General features: G+C 37.1%; 2 protein-coding genes across 5 annotated transcripts; one reads left to right on the top strand and one right to left on the bottom strand.

Annotated features, from left to right (window-relative positions):
- Positions 1-1,057: 1,057 nt before the first annotated feature.
- Positions 1,058-2,047, bottom strand: LOC147492694 (L10-interacting MYB domain-containing protein-like). Its single transcript, XM_086567596.1, has 2 exons — positions 1,721-2,047; positions 1,058-1,648 (listed from the first exon to the last, which is right to left on the bottom strand). Exons 1-2 carry the CDS (start codon positions 2,045-2,047, stop codon positions 1,058-1,060), a joined length of 918 nt encoding a protein of 305 aa, XP_086423722.1.
- A 2,639-nt stretch (positions 2,048-4,686) lies between these two features.
- LOC147492693 (putative membrane protein At3g27390) lies at positions 4,687-17,122 on the top strand. 4 transcript variants are annotated; one of them, XM_086567427.1, is made up of 11 exons: positions 4,687-4,781; positions 4,892-4,969; positions 5,782-5,890; positions 6,033-6,225; positions 6,573-6,709; positions 6,783-7,071; positions 7,198-7,304; positions 7,485-7,659; positions 7,731-7,926; positions 8,006-8,246; positions 16,441-16,577. In XM_086567427.1, the coding sequence occupies exons 1-11, from the start codon at positions 4,739-4,741 to the stop codon at positions 16,448-16,450; spliced, it is 1,578 nt and encodes a 525-aa protein (XP_086423553.1). In that variant the 5' UTR covers positions 4,687-4,738; the 3' UTR covers positions 16,451-16,577. The 4 variants fall into 4 exon arrangements, with proteins under 4 accessions (XP_086423553.1, XP_086423551.1, XP_086423550.1 ...); XM_086567424.1 differs by having other exon boundaries at positions 4,698-4,781; positions 16,434-17,122; XM_086567425.1 differs by having other exon boundaries at positions 4,690-4,969; positions 16,434-17,122.
- Positions 17,123-17,849: the final 727 nt, after the last annotated feature.

The following is a 17,849-nucleotide window of genomic DNA, read 5'->3' as shown; positions in this document are numbered from 1 at the left end:
GGGCAACTTCTTTAATTATTATTATTATAGCTTACTTCCAAAGCGGAGAAGGGGAGCCTCAAATTTTACACTATTCAACATACAAGTTCTTTATGGATCAAGCAAGGCTAAAAGGCAGAAATAGTTTAGATTATTGAGTTTAAAGAGAAGCTCTAACTCAATTGTTTTCACTTTACTAATTTCAAATGTGTCCTACATACTTTAGATCATGAGTTTGAACAGGAATATGAGGATTTAATCTCAACACACGTATAAAAATTGATGTTGCATATGACACGGTATTGGGACAAGGAGAAGCGGGAGTGGTGCTTTAGCTGAATACTTGGCAGCTGAAGTGGCATCCAGACTTGCTGAAGAGAGAAGAAGTAGATCTCCAACCAGAGCATGACTGCAGTATTATTTTGTAATTGAATAAAACTAGAAATGGAAACTTGTCAGTTGTAACTGTCAGTTACTTCCGCTTGTGAATACTCAGAAACTGCATTATTACTTTGTAATTGGATAAAACTATAATGAGTAGCAAAATCTTCACCTCATCAAGATGACAACTAACAAGTGACTCATTACGGGTTCAAAATTCTTAAAAAACCATTACATCTTCTGCTTAATGTGCTTGAGAATTAAAAAGAACCGAGTGAAATGCCAACAAGTTCATCTCATAACTGCATCAATTTAGTGTCTTGAGGTACTGATAGGAAAGAGGTTCAAGTCACAAGTATTTTTTCACTGACAGGAAACACACTGCATCATATATCTAAGATGTAGCATGTCTCATATATAATGATATTAACATCACCTTCATATATCATACTAAACAAACAAACATCAATGAATAAAGCAAAAAAAAAGGGGAAGAAGAAACTGAAAAACCCACCAGACATAGAGAATTTTCCCAAGACGTTCAAACCAACTAAAATCCCAAAAGAACATAGACATCATAATATCTAAATCATCAAAAAGGAAGATTCTTCCAGCTCAACACACAACTAAACTTAAATAGTAAAAAGATGGAACGTCACAATCGTTCTAAACATATATAACATAATTAAGAGAGCCTCTAAACCATAGTTGGTCGAGAAAGCTCCCTCCTAAGCCAATTTAAACGACGATGTGGCTTAAGAGACATAAATGCTTCCCTAGCATGAGGTTTTTCAAACAATTCTATTGCATCATAGATTTCTTTTTCTTCAATGCCTTCCAATTCCTCTAGTGTAGTAATACATCTGTTCAAGCCATAAGGATCATCAACCGATCGAAAATAAGATGCCCTAAATCGATGTGCCTCAACTAACTCTGTTACAGCTTCAGACAATTCACTAATATTAGAAGCCTTTCGCTTAGCATTAGTTGTTTCTCTTCCCTTGTTTGCATCTCTAGTAACACTTCGTTCGTTATCAGGTGAATGCACAGACTCTTCTTGTTGTATAACTGGCTCATCATGTAAAGGCAAAGACTCACCATTTGCCCTTACCTCTTGTGTGTCTTCAAGTATGTCGATAGAAACCCGTTCTTGATTTGGTTGTCGGTGGTTCGACTTCCGAAATTTTCCTTCAGCAACTTTTCCATCACATAGAAAAGCCATATGATCATACACAAGAAATGGTGATTTTTTAAAATATTCTGCATCTGGATGTGCTTGTGTACATTCCTTTTATTAATAGTCTAACAACATCAAAATCTTCAAGATATGGATATACATTTTCCGATAAACATTATGTACCTTCAAGTATTCATCCCAAACAGCACTGCTAGCGGTGAACACACAAGTAGCCGGATCCCACCCAAAACCAGATAAAACAGTAAGTGCCTTTGCGACTTTGTATTTTGACTTCAAATTATTCAAGTGGTTACGAACTTGATCCATATTATAGTCACATTGTGACTGCTCGTTGAAGTCTTTCAATATATTATTCCAACCGACTTTGGTGAACCCATTTTGGGTGACATTACCATCTAAAGTCTCCTTAACCACTGCATCTGAAAAGATCACATCAAGGTTGTCATTCCAATTTGCACGTACTTTTCCAGAAGTGGTACCTTTACTCATCTATATATGGTGACAACAACTAATGATCAACTCTCAAGTAAAGATGACCCCTTCTATATATAGTGACAGCAACAAAAGCATCTCAAGTATACAAAAAAAAAAAAAAAAAAAAAAATCTTGATAAGTCCTAAAAAAAAATGACAATGGAATGATTCAAATTAATATCCGACACAAGGGACCATATTTAGGAATTGAATTAAATTCAAATATAATTCACCAATATAATCATACCAACGCCAAGAACCTTGTTGAGCTTCATGTTCAATTTTCAATGAAGGCATGAATTTTTAAAACTTTACCAAAAGTATCAACAATTATACACACTCAAAGTGATAAAATAAGCATTTGATTTGAATTCATGTGGCCGTTTGAACTTCTGAACACTTCGAACACTTCAAAAAATAAACACCACTTCAAAACCCAACAACAAATCTAACACTTGTATTCAAAACACACCACTTCATTCTCACCACCTCAAAACACCAAAACAACAAAAAACAAAGTGACAGAGAGAGAGATGACGGGAATCTTTGCTTTGCTAACAAAGGGCGGTGGATGTAGCGGTACCACTAGAAAACAAGAAACAAAGGGACAGGAGCAGGGAAAAGAATCATCAGCTGAACAGAACCAAATCTCTAATAGCTGAACAGAACCAAAAGAATTCCTAGGTATCAAAATCACAAAGGAGTCAAATAGTATTAGCAAACCATACCCACCCTCAAGCATTGATTAAATTCAACAGAGTTGAGTCGAAACTCTAAGTCATGTGTTGCAATCCAGAATCCTTAATCAGTAGTGTACTCTAAGTGGCTGATACGCCGTTAAGCTAGTGCAGCGAGCATGCCCACTTAACCTTTTATTATTTCGTGGATGCTCCTTTCTTTACAAGAAGCCTTTTGTCTGAGGCTCTAGCAACTCTAAGTAGATTGTTCAACCTTAACTCCAAAAATAAAAAATGGCAGTTGTAGCAACAACACCACTTAACATCACAACATCAGGTGCAACTACCAATTGTTCCTACTTATTAGCAGTTACTTCAAAACTAGTAACAACCATCAAAACTGCATCTTCATGCTGAAAGGGACAATCAAAATGACATCGAATAGTTTCCAAGCAAAAGTAAACGCCTTCTCAAATCCTTTCTTAGTCGACGCAAGTCACAGAAGGATGAGGCAGTGTATACTTTCTTAGATGAATACTAGAGTAAGAAATTATACAGAAACACACAATAGAATCAATCTAATATAGATCCATAGATGCAAATCATGTATAATGAATTCAAACAAAAAAAAAATCGCGTTTTTAGGATCTTCTTACATTTAGAAATCAAGTGAGAGATGTTGTTCGAGTGAGAGATCGAGATCGAGATATAGATATCGAAAAAAAACGAGTTTTATTTGGAGAAAATAACCGGGCAGTCAGTTTGCCTTTAGCGCAGATGAGAGAAAGAGATGAAAAAACAGTTTTTTGTTCTTAAAAACAAGTTTTACCTAATTTTCATAAAACCAGTTTTTCGACTAATAAATGTTTTTTCGATGAAAAACAATTTTTTTGAAAAATAGAGACCAAACGCATTTATTTTTTCAAAAAACGTTTTTTGACTAATAAACACTTTTTGCCAATAAATAAATAGGATCCAAACACCCCCTAAGAGTTTACTTATGTTTCCCTCCTTAACGAAAGTTAAATATACAAATTATTGTATTATCTCTCTAATAAATATTATCGCTTCTCAATCCTCTTATTCTTTTAAATATTTAATGTAATTTTTGTGTTTGACATATCTGTAATACTCCAAAATTGAGCTAGTTAGATGCGATTATGAGAATTTGATTTTTTTGTTGTATCTCGGATCACTGTTTAGAAATATTTGGTATGATTATACTAATATATATTTTGAAAACATCAAATATATACATCCGATATAACCGATTAAATCACCGATTAACCGATTAATCACATATCGCTCCTCAACCGATTAGTTTCGAAAACCGATTTTAACTGCTTAGCTACTAACGTCGCTGAACAAATATAAAACTAAATAAAGAAGTGTATAAGGTTCGACACTACTTGTTTGAGAGAACACATTTTTTTAGTCCACCACACAAAAAAGCAACAAGTACAAAAGGAACCCAATTTAATTTCCGGCCCATAAGTCCAGTAGACTAGGACGCAAAGTCAAAATGGATTAATGGAGTAGATCAGAAGAGGAGAATTATCGCAGACCCACCCGATCCATTATAGTGCACATGTAAAACCCCAACTCACCAATGGCCGAGTATTGGACTCGATCTATAGGACTTAAATAAGAAACTAAATTTCCAAAAGTCATATGAATTTTTGTTTTCGGTAGCCATTGAAAATTTGAAACTGTATAAGTGAACAATCACCAATTAGATTTTCTTTAGGTTTATGTATAAGTGCACATTTCATTAATACTTTTGTTCAATTTTGCAATATTTTCAAAAAATTTCACGTGCTCCTTTCAAAATTTAATTCCTTGTTAATATACTACAGACTGTCAGAATCACACTCACACCAAAAACAATCGAATTGTATAAAACTATAACCGCACACGTACACGGTACACCAGGTGGGGCGAGTGGTTCCCGCCAAAACCGTGATGAGAGCATTAGGTATTTAATTAGGTGTCCTTCTCCTCAAGAAACTTCATGACATGACGCGTGTTACATGCAACCGAAGCAAAAAAATTTACTCTTGCCACGTACTCTTTGTAATCTTTCTTCTTAATTCTCATTTCTCACACCACGTACCTCTTCTTCTTCTTCTTCTTCTTCTTCTGCTTCTTGTGTTTGAATAACTTAAGCATGAAAGTTCCAACAGGTTTAAAGTCAAAGTTATGGAGGTTTATATGGTTTCTGCCCTTCTTCATCTTCATCTCCATTCTTGGAGTTATCAAAGGTACTCATATATAACGACCTCCCTGTTTTTTTCACTAATTTATTTACTTATTTATTATATTTGCATCTAAATATGTGGTTGAAAGAGTATATATAGCCCCAATAACTATTAGTATGATATATATATATATATATATATATATTTCTAGTAAGTCATTACACTCATTGCCAAAATTTGGAATTGAGTTGCATTTTTTAAAAACCACATTCAATTTGAGAGTGTGATTAGTTGGAACATTTAGGTGGCTATACTCCTGCTAGCTATAGATAGTGAGTTAAATATTGAGAAACAAAAATTGTAAACATGCCTGTTGAAATATCGGGCCAAATTGCGAAATGCAGGGTAGTTTTGGGAGGGTCCGTATAGTATATTGTGGAATTTGTCATTTTAAGCTACTTCATGTACTAAATGTGTAATGCAGAGCATGCATTCTTCAAGTAGGTTAGCTGAATTTTTGCTTGTACTCTTGAAGTATAAATCTCTAGTCCTATTTTTATTTTGATGTCATCTGTGTCGATTCTCATTTCTTCATTGCTGTTCTAATAATAGTCACTCCGTATACTTGAGTCCCCATGCATGCTCTAGGTAATCGAGAGTTGTTCCTTTGGATATAGATGACTTCAACGACACTTTAATTGCTTATTTGCTAATCGAGAGTTGTTCCTTTGGATATAGATGACTTCAACGACACTTTAATTGCTTATTTGCTAATCGAGAGTTGTTCCTTTGGATATAGATGACTTCAACGCCACTTTAATTGCTTAGTGAGTACATTTACTATATTCTCATACTTCCTTGTGCTCCTTTTGCAGCCACAATATTTGCTCCAATTGCTATTATCATTGTCCTCGTTGGAAATTCAGCTGTAACTATTAGCTTGTGGCTTGCACATTTTATATGGACTTACTACTGTGTTATAAAGTACGACCAACTTATAATTTTTCTTATAACCAATTTACATTCATTCTTCATATATTGTTCTTTTCCTCTTCTCCTTTTCTCTCCTCTTCGTACAAGTTGGTTTTTAAAACTTAGTCTGATCTCTATTGTTGATTTACCGCAGGACCAAGAGGATTGGGCTTACTTTGAAGATTCTAGTACTAGTATGCTTACCAATACCTTTGGTCCTTTGGCCAATTCTTGCAATTGCTGGAAGCCTTCTTGTAGGAATAGGATACGGAATTTTCATTCCTTTGGCCGAAACCTTTGAGGTTTCTGGGGAGCGAATTACAGACAAGATTCTCCATTATTTTCTTGTAAGTATTTTCTTTGTATTTTAATATTATAAACTTCACACTTTAACGTTATTGTTTGAACTCTGAAGTACAAGAGCAATCAAACTAATAACGTGGTTGTGGACATGCTAATGATGACATCACAACATGCTAATGACCATCTTATAAGATAAAAGTTGTCATTCTTTCATTAATAGTCGTAATAGAGTACATTGACCAATCTGAGTTTGTCAAGACTCCTGCATCTACAGCACAAGTAGTTTTACATTACAAAATTTCGCTGATATGCGTCTACATTCTTTCATCTGTTATCTTTCTGAAAATCTGGCACATCTATAGTGTTGCTTATAGGTTGATACAAATAACAGGATGGTTGCTTGAGCACACTCAAGGAAAGCTGTACAATTGTCCGAGATTTCACTGACTTTTGCTTTCATTCCTACTTCTCTTTTATGGACGAACTGATTGAAAAAGTTCACGAGGATGACAAACCCATTGACTTCAAGTGAGTAGTTTGACTGAAAGTTTTAGCGTGTGTATGGGGACAAGTTCACAAATCCTTTAGTTCCACTTGCAAGGTTATCTCTGCTCCCGGGGTGTTTGCTGGTTAGCATACTCGCTGTACCTATAGATGTGGTTTTGATCACAGCTGTTGCCTTATGCAAAAGCCCATACATGCTGCTTAAAGGGTGGAAAAGGCTACTTGAAGATTTAATTGGAAGAGAAGGACCATTCTTGGAGACAGTCTGTGTCCCATTTGCTGGTCTTGCTATCATCCTGTGGCCAATTGCTGTGGTGGTGGCCGTGGTCGCTGCTTTCACATGCAGCTTCATTCTTGGACTTTATGCTGGGATTGTTGTCCAACAGGTTTCAAACAGACTTGTACCCTGTTTAGTTCAAATATAGGTTATGTTACTATATATACACTTACAGGCATGATGTATGCTTCTACTTGTTGGTGAATAATTGAACTTGCGTTTCCTTCTATTCCAGGAAACCTCTGTAAGAATGGGACTTGCTTACATTGTTTCAGCTGTTTCTCTGTTTGATGAATACACAAACGACTTACTATACTTAAGAGAAGGATCCTGCCTTCCCAGGTACCATATTGGTTTTGCATTTTTTATTCGTTGACATTAAATATCACCTGTAGATACCTTATCATGAATAGTTCACAAACCAGATGAGCCTACCAGTGTTACCACGTTACTCCTGCTTATCAATTTTATCTTACTTAAATGCGTTTGAGAATGCTGAGTCAAGATTCTTCCGACAGCCAGGCCTAAATATCGTGGTGGAAATACGGTACCTCGTCATGAGCTTCTTGAGAGGGAGTCAACTGGAAACGATTCCAATGATCAGAACAATGGGAGGGTGGATCCATATGGTTCAAAGTTGGTAAGAGAAGGGTCAAGAACGTTGAAGTTGGGTATCAAGCAGTTGAAACCAATGCAGGTTTGGATTAATAAACTGAAGGGCTTATGAAGAGCTATTTTTACATGTAATTATACTTGATAATGAAACAGGTATGGGATTGGCTGTTCCGATCATGTGAAGTGAATGGTAGGAAACTTCTTCACGATGGTCTCATTGACATCAAAGACATAGAAGAATGCATCTTGAAAGGAAAATGCAACAAGTTGGGTGTCAAGCTTCCTGCTTGGTGCATTCTGCAGTGTCTGCTTGCATCTGCAAAGTCAGACTCAACTGGGTTACTTCTGTGTATGTTTTTCTTTGAATTTGTAAGGTTGTTATACAAGTAATTTAATCACAGGTCTGATTAACTTAACATTTTTTATAGCTGATGAGGGGGAGGTCGGACAGTTGAACTGGCCAAAGGACAAGGTACTGGATTGGTTTATTGGACCATTACTGATTATGAAGGAGCAGATTAGAGGGCTCCATCTAGATGAGAGAGAAGAAGCCTGTCTAAGAAATTTGATCATGAGCTACAACAATGAGACGCCAGAGGACTGGAACAACACTAGATTTCCTTCAGACGACAATGTCAAAAGGGCCCAATTGCAAGCTATAATTAGAAGGTATGTTGAAATTATTTTACTGAAAAAGTCGTTAAAGATTTTGAAATGTTAAAACACATCATTTGATGAAAGCAATGATAAGGTAGATTTCTTCTTTATAGCTCATCTCTGAGTTTCTGACTCTCTGAGGTTGCTATCAATTTTTTTATGGAAAAAATTGAAGCTTTAGTGATGGGTTGAGGAAGACGATGAAGAATATATATATATATATATATATATATATATATATATATATATATATATATATATATATATATATATATTTGATTGGCAAGCCTATTTTAAATGAGATCGGAACTTTTTGATGTCAAGGGTTCAACCCCGGACTTCCTCGTATCATCATCCGAAGGTTTTACCGACTTTGCTAGTCGGCACTGCTAAAATGTGTGGGCAAGCCTGTTTTTAAAGAGATCGAGAACTCAATTGTGTGTAGCGGGGTTCGAACCCCCGCACCTCCGTATCATCACCCAAAGGTTTTACCAACTAAGCTAGAAGGCACTTACAAAATGTGTGGGCAAGCTTATTTTTAAAGAGATCAGTAACTCAATTGTGTGTAGCAGGGTTCGAACCCCAGACTTCTGGTATCATCACCCAAAGGTTTTACCAACTAAGCTAATCATATGGAAAAGAAAAGGAAAGCAAAGAGTTGGATTCTTCTTTTGATAATATTTCTTTTTTTTTTGAAGAAGTTATGGATTAAGGCAGACCCAAACCTGTATTAAGTTAAGAGAGGGGTTCTTGTGTGTAGCAGGGTTCGAACCCCAGACCTCTGGTATCATTACCCAAAGGTTTTACCAACTAAGCTAATCATATGGAAAAAGAAAAGGGAAAGCAGTAGCCGTTGGATTCTTCTTTTGATAATATTTCTTTTTTTTGAAGAAGTTATGGGTTAAGGCAGACCCAAACCTGTATTAAGTTAAGGGAGGGGTTCTAGGGACATATTTTATCTTAACACGTAAACAAACTCAAAATTGTTAGGACATTTATAAGTTTTGGATTAGGCTAATTTTTTGTAGATATGATCTCATAACTATTCTAAATACTGTCACAAATAATCAAAAAAATCAAAAAATTCCAAACTTGCCAAATGTAGTTAACAATTTACAAAATTTGGCTAATTGTAGACTATTCATTTTCACTATTTTTGATACTATATTTGGCAAGTTTAGAAATTTTTGATTTTTTTTATTATTTGTGATAATGTTTAGAATAGTTAGGAAATCATATATACTAAAAATTAGCCTAATCCAAAACTTATAAATGCCCTAACGATTTTGAGTTTGTTTACGTGTTAAGATAAGATCCCTAGAAACCCCTCCCCTAAGTTAAAACCTTTTGTAGATACATCCTGTGGCATCTTCGTGCACTATTACAGACAGTTTTTCCTCAAGAGGACATATATGATAGCTTACATTTTCATCTTCCGAGGAACAAGATTTAGTAACAAAATCAGCTGCCCTATTGGCTTCTCTGTAAATGTGTGCTACCTCCAGTCTATTGAATTTCTGTTTATGCATCTTGATAGCCTGCAACACATTCCAACAATACCATGGTGCTGCCTCTGTCTCATTTACTATATTCACTGCTCTTTCGGAATCTGAGTTTATGTGCAAACCCTGAAAGCCCATCCTTACTGCTATCCTCATGCCTACTTCAATGCCTAAGAGTTCTAAGAATACAATAGACCTCTTCTTGCAGCCACCTTTATACAGTGGTATAACTCTTCCTTCTTCGTCCCTGAACACTCCACGATAACCTGCACAAAGATTTTGGAGTGTGCCATCACAGTTTAACATAACAGTATGAGGAGGAGGTTTATGCCATTGCACTTGCTTTATCCCTATACTTCTATAGCTCATGTCGATACCCAAACTACCCATCATAAGCCTTGTTGCCCCTGTGTTGTCAACATTCTTGAGTTCCTGCTGTAAATAGAGCTTCATTTTTTTCATTATATCCTTTAGAACTTGAGAAGGCGAGTGGAATCTCTTCTTGAATATTATGTTGTTTCTCTCGTTCCACAATGCATAAATCACTGCACTAGCTATGACCCTTATGATCTTAGAGTCAGATGTATTCTTCCTTGTTCTTCTAAATATCATGTACCACTCTTGATTTGAATCAAGTACATCGGCTTCCAATTCCATACTTCTCTTAGCTCTTGACCACACCTCTTTGGCATAAGGACAATTAAAAAAGAGATGATGCGAATTCTCTCTTGAATTTTTGCAGAAAATACATTTAGATTGTTAGAGTATGTTCTTCTTAGAGAGTCCATCCTGAGTAGATAAGCTGCCGCTGAATAGCTGCCAAGCTATGAAGGAGTGTTTAGGTACACAGAGTTTCCCCGTACAAGTTTGTACAATTTCACTTATTCCTTTATATGCTTAAGGCCCCAGTAAGCTGATTTTGTGCTATATTTCCCAGAAGAAGTAGCTAACCAAACAATCTTGTCCTCTCCCAAATACTGGTGAATTTCGACACTCATTATGCTCTTTTTCAACACACCCTCTGGTAAGCTTGTAACCTTATGGTTCCACTGACCTTGTTGAATCAGTTCAGCAACCGTAGCCTCCTCGGGTAACTGTAAACATTTGTCTAGCTTCCGCATTGTCGTGTAAACACTCAGTTGAACACCATGGTTGATGCCATAGGCTAGTACCTTCCCCATTACAGATTAAGTACTTTATAAATGCAGTTGCCTTCTTCCTGCAGTTTAGTATAGCCCTCCACACCCATGAACAGTCCTTAGGCATCTTGAGCGTCCAAAAATGTTTCCCTCTCAACTGGTACTCCCAAATCCACATGGTCCACAAAGTGTCTTCCTTACTTGCAACTTTGACACTAGTCCACAGTAAGCTGCAATATTCCAAATCTTGGCATCTATAATATTTAGTTCCCCTTCCATCTTACTGAACCTAAGGGTTGCATAACTAGCCTTATGAAGCTTTTTGGCCATTGAAGGACCATACCATAAAAACCTGTTAGTAATTTTTGAAATATTTGACACAACTCCTACCGGTAGTATGAAGGTTTTGGCCCTAACTGAGGAAAGATTGCATAACAAATTGAATCAATTGCACTCTTCCTGCAAAGGTCAACATCATATTCTTCCAGTTTGTGTGATTGTGGATGAGTATATTTCAACCAAAGGTAAACAATCCTTCATACCCAATCTAGAAGATGTGAGAGGCAGCCCCAAGTACTTGACTGGTGGCTTAACAAGAGTAACACCCAGGATACCAGCTGGATCACTACTTCCATAGGCAGAGATGCTACCTGTAAGCATAGTAGTCTTCTTTGGATTTAAGTTTAAGCCTGTGAGATTAGAAAAGGAATTTAAGACCTCTTTGACTCCTTCTACTGACCTTGCGTCATCTTTGCAGAACAACAATACATCATCTGCAAAGCATAAATGGGAAATTTGCATTCTACTACACTTAGAATGGTAGTCAATGCTTTTTCTAGCCATAGCTTATTTCATTAAACCTCTATAATCAACACAAACAAGTATGGGGATAGGGGGTCACCTTGTCTCAGTCCTTTCCTTCCTTCAAAATATCCTTGGGGGGAACCATTAACCAGAATAGAGTAGTAAGGGGTTGAATAGCACATTGAAATCCATTTAATGGAGTTAGGGAATCTAAACCTTTGCAATACTTTTTCCATGGAGTTAAGCTTTCTGAACATCTATCTTGATAGAACACCTGCGAGGGCCATGGGTTCTGTTGTATCCTCTAATAAGTTCATGAGCCAACAAGAGGTTATCCTGTATACTCCGTCCAGGCACAAAAGCTGATTGGTTGAGATCAATCATAAGGGCCAATAATGCTTTCATCCTATTGCTAACAACTTTGGATATGCATTTGTAAACCACATTACAACATGCAATAGGTCTATATTCATCTATTTTAGAGGGTTTACACTTTTTAGGTATAAGACATAAAAATGTGGAGTTTAAACCTCTATACATATAGTTGTTTTCAAAAGCATACTTAACAGCTTGTATAAACTCCTCTCCAACTATAGACCAACCTTTCTTGTAAAAGTACACATTGAATCCATTTGGTCCCGGTGACTTATTGTCTTGCATGTCATGGAGAGCCATTTCAATTTCTTCAGAAGTAATGCACTCTTCAAGCTGTGTTGCTTCTACTGAACTCACTTCTCTTCTAACTTCAAGTTCCTTAAACTCAGCATCACTGCATTGGATTCCAACCTCCACCCCCAAGACTTCTTTATAGTATTGAACAAAAGCTTAAGATATCTCTTCATGTCCCTGGAGCCTATTGCCATCTAAGTCCTCTAGAGACTAGATAAGATTCCTATTCTTTTTTTCCTTTATTGCTGCAAAGAAAAAGGAGTTACATTTATCCCCATATTGCATCCAATCACACTCTGATCTTTGAAAGAAATCCACTTGTTCCATCTCCATTAGTCTAATAAGATTAGACTTGCTCACTTTCTCCTTACTGCTGAGAACAGGATCTAATGGTCGAATTTGCTGGCACCTCTGTAGATGCTTCAACTCTTCTCTTGCTACCTCCACCCTCTTTTGTAGGTGTGACAAATGTATCTTAGCCCAACCTTTTAACTTGTTCTTAACAACTTTCATCTTCTGAATGAACCTAAACATCCTATTACCATAGACTTTTAGATCTCGACATGATTTCACAGTTTCTAGAAAATCCAGATGTAAAGCCCAGTAGTTACAAAACCTGAAAGGTAGGTTTTTCTTGACCTTATTAAAAATGCTGATGACCATGGGGGAATGATCAGAGATGCCATGGGGATGAAACTCAACAATGGAGTAAGAATACTGATTAATCCATTGAGCATTGACCAAAACCCTATCAATCTTGGACCATTTTCTCACATCTTCACTACAATTGGTCCAAGTGAACAAACTACTAGTGGAGTTGAGATCAATTAGCCCAGTGTGAGCAACTAGGTTTGCAAACGGGACAGTTTCTCTAGATAAAACAGGTTCCCCACCAATTCTCTCGTGACAAAACAAAACATTGTTAAAATCTCCTACTACATTCCATGCACTAGCCATAGAAGTATGTATACTTCTAATGTCTTGCCATAGCTGCCTTCTTTCATTTCTACTATTAGAAGCATACACCACTGTGAGCATAAAGCTAGAGCCATCTTGCAAAAAAGTAGCCTTAACATGAATAAGTTGTGTAGTTTCCTTTATTTTCTGAATTTCCACCTTGGTGTCATCCCACACTATCCATATTCTTCCAGCAGGATTGCTTGCATAGTTATGCACAAAAGCCCATGTAGGGCGGCATATCCTTCTTAAGGCCTCATTATTCACCTGCCGAACCTTAGTCTCTAGGATTCCCAACAGACATACTTTATTTCTAATTCTAAAGTTGCCAATTTCTTTAGCTTTATTGGCGTGATTCATCCCCCATACATTCCATACACTACAGTTCATTTCCATTGAGACAACCTTTTCCCACGTGACCCTTTGGACTTAGCCTTTCCTTTCTTTCCACTCTTCTCATATATAGGAGAAGTTACCTCTTCATTAGACCTCCTTTGTGCCCTGGTTCTAGCTTTAGAAGGTGCACTCATATTAGAACTATCAGTACTGCAAGAGTTACTTCTAGCCTTTCCACTTCTGAGACTCAGTACCTCATCTTGTGTGTTCTCCACCTCATGATCAGAAAATAAATCATTTTCCTTGTCAGAGATGTCATCCTCAAGATCATCTTCTGTATCTGCCAAGACAGCAAATTGGTTCCTCTCTTCCTGACATACCACCTCCAACTCTCTTGCCTGATTCCTAGAGGCTGAACTAGCATCTCGAGGTGGTAGTGCAACACTTCCTTGTCCATTGGCTTGCTGTTCACCCCTTGTTGCATGGAGTGTAACATTAGCTAAAGAATCGGTATGAGACCTCTGAACATTTGCTGAGATCTGAGTGCAAACCTGTGTCGCATGTCCCTGTTGTGTGTTGTTATTGTCATTACTAACATTAACCAGTGAAAGATTATGGTTTGAGTTAGCTACTATCTCTTCAACTGCTTCTAGAGCCTGACATTGACCCTGGGGTTCAACTGTACCAATTGCTTCCTCAAACACAACAAAAGCTTGTTGTGCTATTTCAGGTCTGATAGGTTCATTTGCTGCAGTAGTCTGCCCAGGTGAAATAGTGTGACTTGATCCTGCTGGATTTTCTTGACCTAGAGAGGTGCCTTCTCCAGTTTCACCTTGAATGGCATTCATGTCCATATTACCTACTGGTACCTCTCCTTCCCCACTTGCATTTACTCCTTCAGTGTTTGTATTTGTCCCTGGTCTGTTCTGACACTTTGCCACATAAAACACAAATAGCTGGTAACCACATGTATTCAACCCCCACTTCTACTTCACGGCCACCAATCTTGAATCTCAAGCTATCTGGGTATGTTGCACTGATACGCACTTCAACACATGCTTTGGCATAATCAAGCCTCAAGTTCCTATTTGTAGCATCATCCCAGCAATGTGGTTTTCCTATTCTGCTTGTTATAAAGCTGATTCCTTTTTTAGTCCATAGTAGCTTAGGTACCCCCCATAACTTGACCCAAATCGGTAGGGTAGTCATGTTCTTTCTCTGCTCCTCCAGCTCTGTAGTCCAAGGCCTCACCATGAAGACTCCCTGAGATAAAAAGTGGTCCTTTTTCAAGAACCATCTGTCTATCCTCCTCTTCTTGAAATTGGAAGTAGAAGAGCTCCTTGTCTGTTGCTATCTCATATCCTGCTTTAGTTTTCCAAGTTCTTTCTAGAACTCTTTTTACCACTGGGAAAGGAAGCCTTTTGTTTGCAAAGAAACCTACTAGATGATTACTCCATTTTTCAATTCCTTCTAACAGTATATCTTCTGGTACATCAACCACATCTAACGCCATATCCGTTTCTATCCATTCTAGTTGACCACTTTGGAAAGTGGTGGTAGGATTTGCAAACAGCAAACTCCATGAATTTACATTACTATTTAATTGTCCTAAAGAAGCCATCACAACCAGCAGACAAAAAAGAACAAGAGAACCCCAGTTATAGTAGTCTCATTCCTTACCTAACGAGGACAGAGATTCAATGTATAAGGCCTCAACTTTGTTAAAAGAAGAGAGTTTTACACTGGAAATCTATCTCTGCGAGGAGTATGAGTGAGCAAGCACCAAGCTAGAGATCAGGATTTCAACCGTTCACTCGAAAGTCTAGCTGAAATCTCGCTCTCCGACAAGTTACTTGAGCAGAAAGTTACTATAAGTGGTAAACAGGAAGAAGAGAAGATGAGTTTTTAGCCTTTTAAAATGTACCTTAAGTAGAAACTAAAAAACCCTCTTCGAATCACCTAAGGAGACTCACTTGACATCACGGGAGCCCATTTCCAAGTGATCATTAGCCACTTTACGTAAAAATAAAAACAATCTTCTTGTTTGCATATGAGAAAAAAAAGATGGAGATAATCATAGGAGATCCTAGCAGAGCATAATCATATTTCGATTCAATCTAAAACCGTCCATCGCATACTACTTTATTATTTATGTGGATTAGTTGCTTAAATGGACCAATCAATTGTTGCTTTGTTGCAAGTTTAATCCACGTTATCGATTGGGAACTTGACACATCAAAAATTGAGTTTCCACATAAGCAAGTAATTTGCCACATCAGCTTTCAGGTGCCGGAATTTAGTGGTCCAATCGGGGTGGGCTGCGTTTTACAAGTTCAGGGTTAAAATTGGAGTTCAGGGGTGTAATCTGCCAATTTATCGTGCCTAATCATAAGACATTGTTAAATATTGGATTTAGGGACAATTAGTGTACCTAGCAGAAGATCAAAATGAAAAATAGGGTCCAGTTTTTTTTACTGTTGATGGTACTATAGAAGCACCATTTTATAGTAAATCAAAGTAATAGAAGTAAAATAAAATATAGTTTATTTCTGCAGAGCATGAGTGCTTTTGTGTTTGGGCATATTTCCATTCCAAAAACATGAATTATATGTAATATTGACAACGCGACTTTAATAGTGTCTGACTGAGATGACACCTTTGAGATTGGTATTGGTATTGGTATTATGCGCATTAGTTTCAACTCTAGGCATTATATTTGATATCCAAAGATTCCACTTTTCGCTTGGATCCTATAATCTACTCTCATATATATGGATGTTTTTTTGTTCAAGGTTGCAGGGAATTGTAGCTTCCATGACTCGGATACCAACCTTTCGACGTCGCTTCAGGAACTTGGTGAAAGTGTTGTATGTTGAAGCAATTGAAAGTGTTGCTTTGGCTTGTCAAGATGGAGGAAACTCAAAATCAAAAACAAGAAGTAAGAAATCTGCCTGGGGAAGTCAAACTAGTAGTAAGAAATCTGCCTTGGGAAGTCCAGACTCGAGAAGCACAAAAGCTGAAATTAGTATCGATATTGACGGGAGTGTAGGCAAAAGTGGGGATGCAACAGGGAGCAGAATTGAAGACAACAGTGATAACGTGTGATGGAATTTTTCAATATGCAGTCTTGTTCAGGAAGTGCACATGAGCTACTCGTTGGGTTCTTTCTTTGTTGTGCTTTAAGATGGAGTTCAGAAGGGAAATAGCCAAGTTCAGCAACTCCTCCAGACCAATAGAGGGCTGTCTCCTTGATTTTAGAAACGGGGAAATAAGAATCTTAGGAGATTTCATCCCACTACATATATTCACAAATCAGAAGTATGTGATTAGCATCCTACTCACGATTCCTTGGAACGTTATATATTCTGTAGGGTTCAATTTGTGTAATTTATTCTTCATTACACCTTTTGTTTTTCCTGTTGTTATACACTTATACATATATCTTCTGCACTACATGATGGTGGGAATTTAGAGTTACGACTTGCGTGCCATGTACTTTGTTTACTTGGGTTCTGTGGGATCTGATTCGTAAATTTCCTAAATTTTATTAGGCATTCCGGGATGCCCCCCCCCCTTTCAGATTATATATGATTACTGATTACGTGTGCTAGAAGTTCTTTTACAGGGAGGTAGCTGCAGCCATAAAACTGATGCTGTAAATTGGACAGTGTGAAAGCATGAGATATGTTATCATATTTCCGGTTTTTTAATGGGAAGGGTACCGGAAAGTTGGACAGCCACTTTCTTTATTTTTCTCGCGGAACGGAAAGGATAAATGGGTAATGTAAAGCATTCCCAGGACTACAAAACTCTAAAGTCTTCAATCAGATGTACCGTTTCGCTAATTTTTTCATGAATAAACGATAATTCACTTTCTTTTCATCTCTCTTCGTCCATAATACTACCGGTGAAGAAACAAATACTCTATTCAAATTTTCTAATTTTGAAAAAACATTTCTTTTTCGCGAAGAGGTTCTTTCCTCCCGTTTCTCTGTGTCTTCATCTTCTAAACGATTTTTTGTTGTTTGAGAAAAGCCTGATAAGATTTAACTGCCTTAACATATAAGATTTGCTATTTTTGTTTTTTGGGGTCTATTTTGTCAAACACAGGTTGGCAAAAGGAATAATACTTCATTACAATGTCAATCGAATTGGGATTATGGGTTTCTTTAAGGTATGCTTAGAAGAACTCGCTTTGGTAGGTTTCG

Source organism: Coptis chinensis, chromosome 6 (genome assembly GCF_015680905.1).
Source record: "Coptis chinensis isolate HL-2020 chromosome 6, ASM1568090v1, whole genome shotgun sequence".
Taxonomy (NCBI): Eukaryota; Viridiplantae; Streptophyta; class Magnoliopsida; order Ranunculales; family Ranunculaceae; genus Coptis; species Coptis chinensis.
Note: the sequence above shows the minus strand (reverse complement) of the source record. Positions and strands in the feature narration are given on the sequence as shown.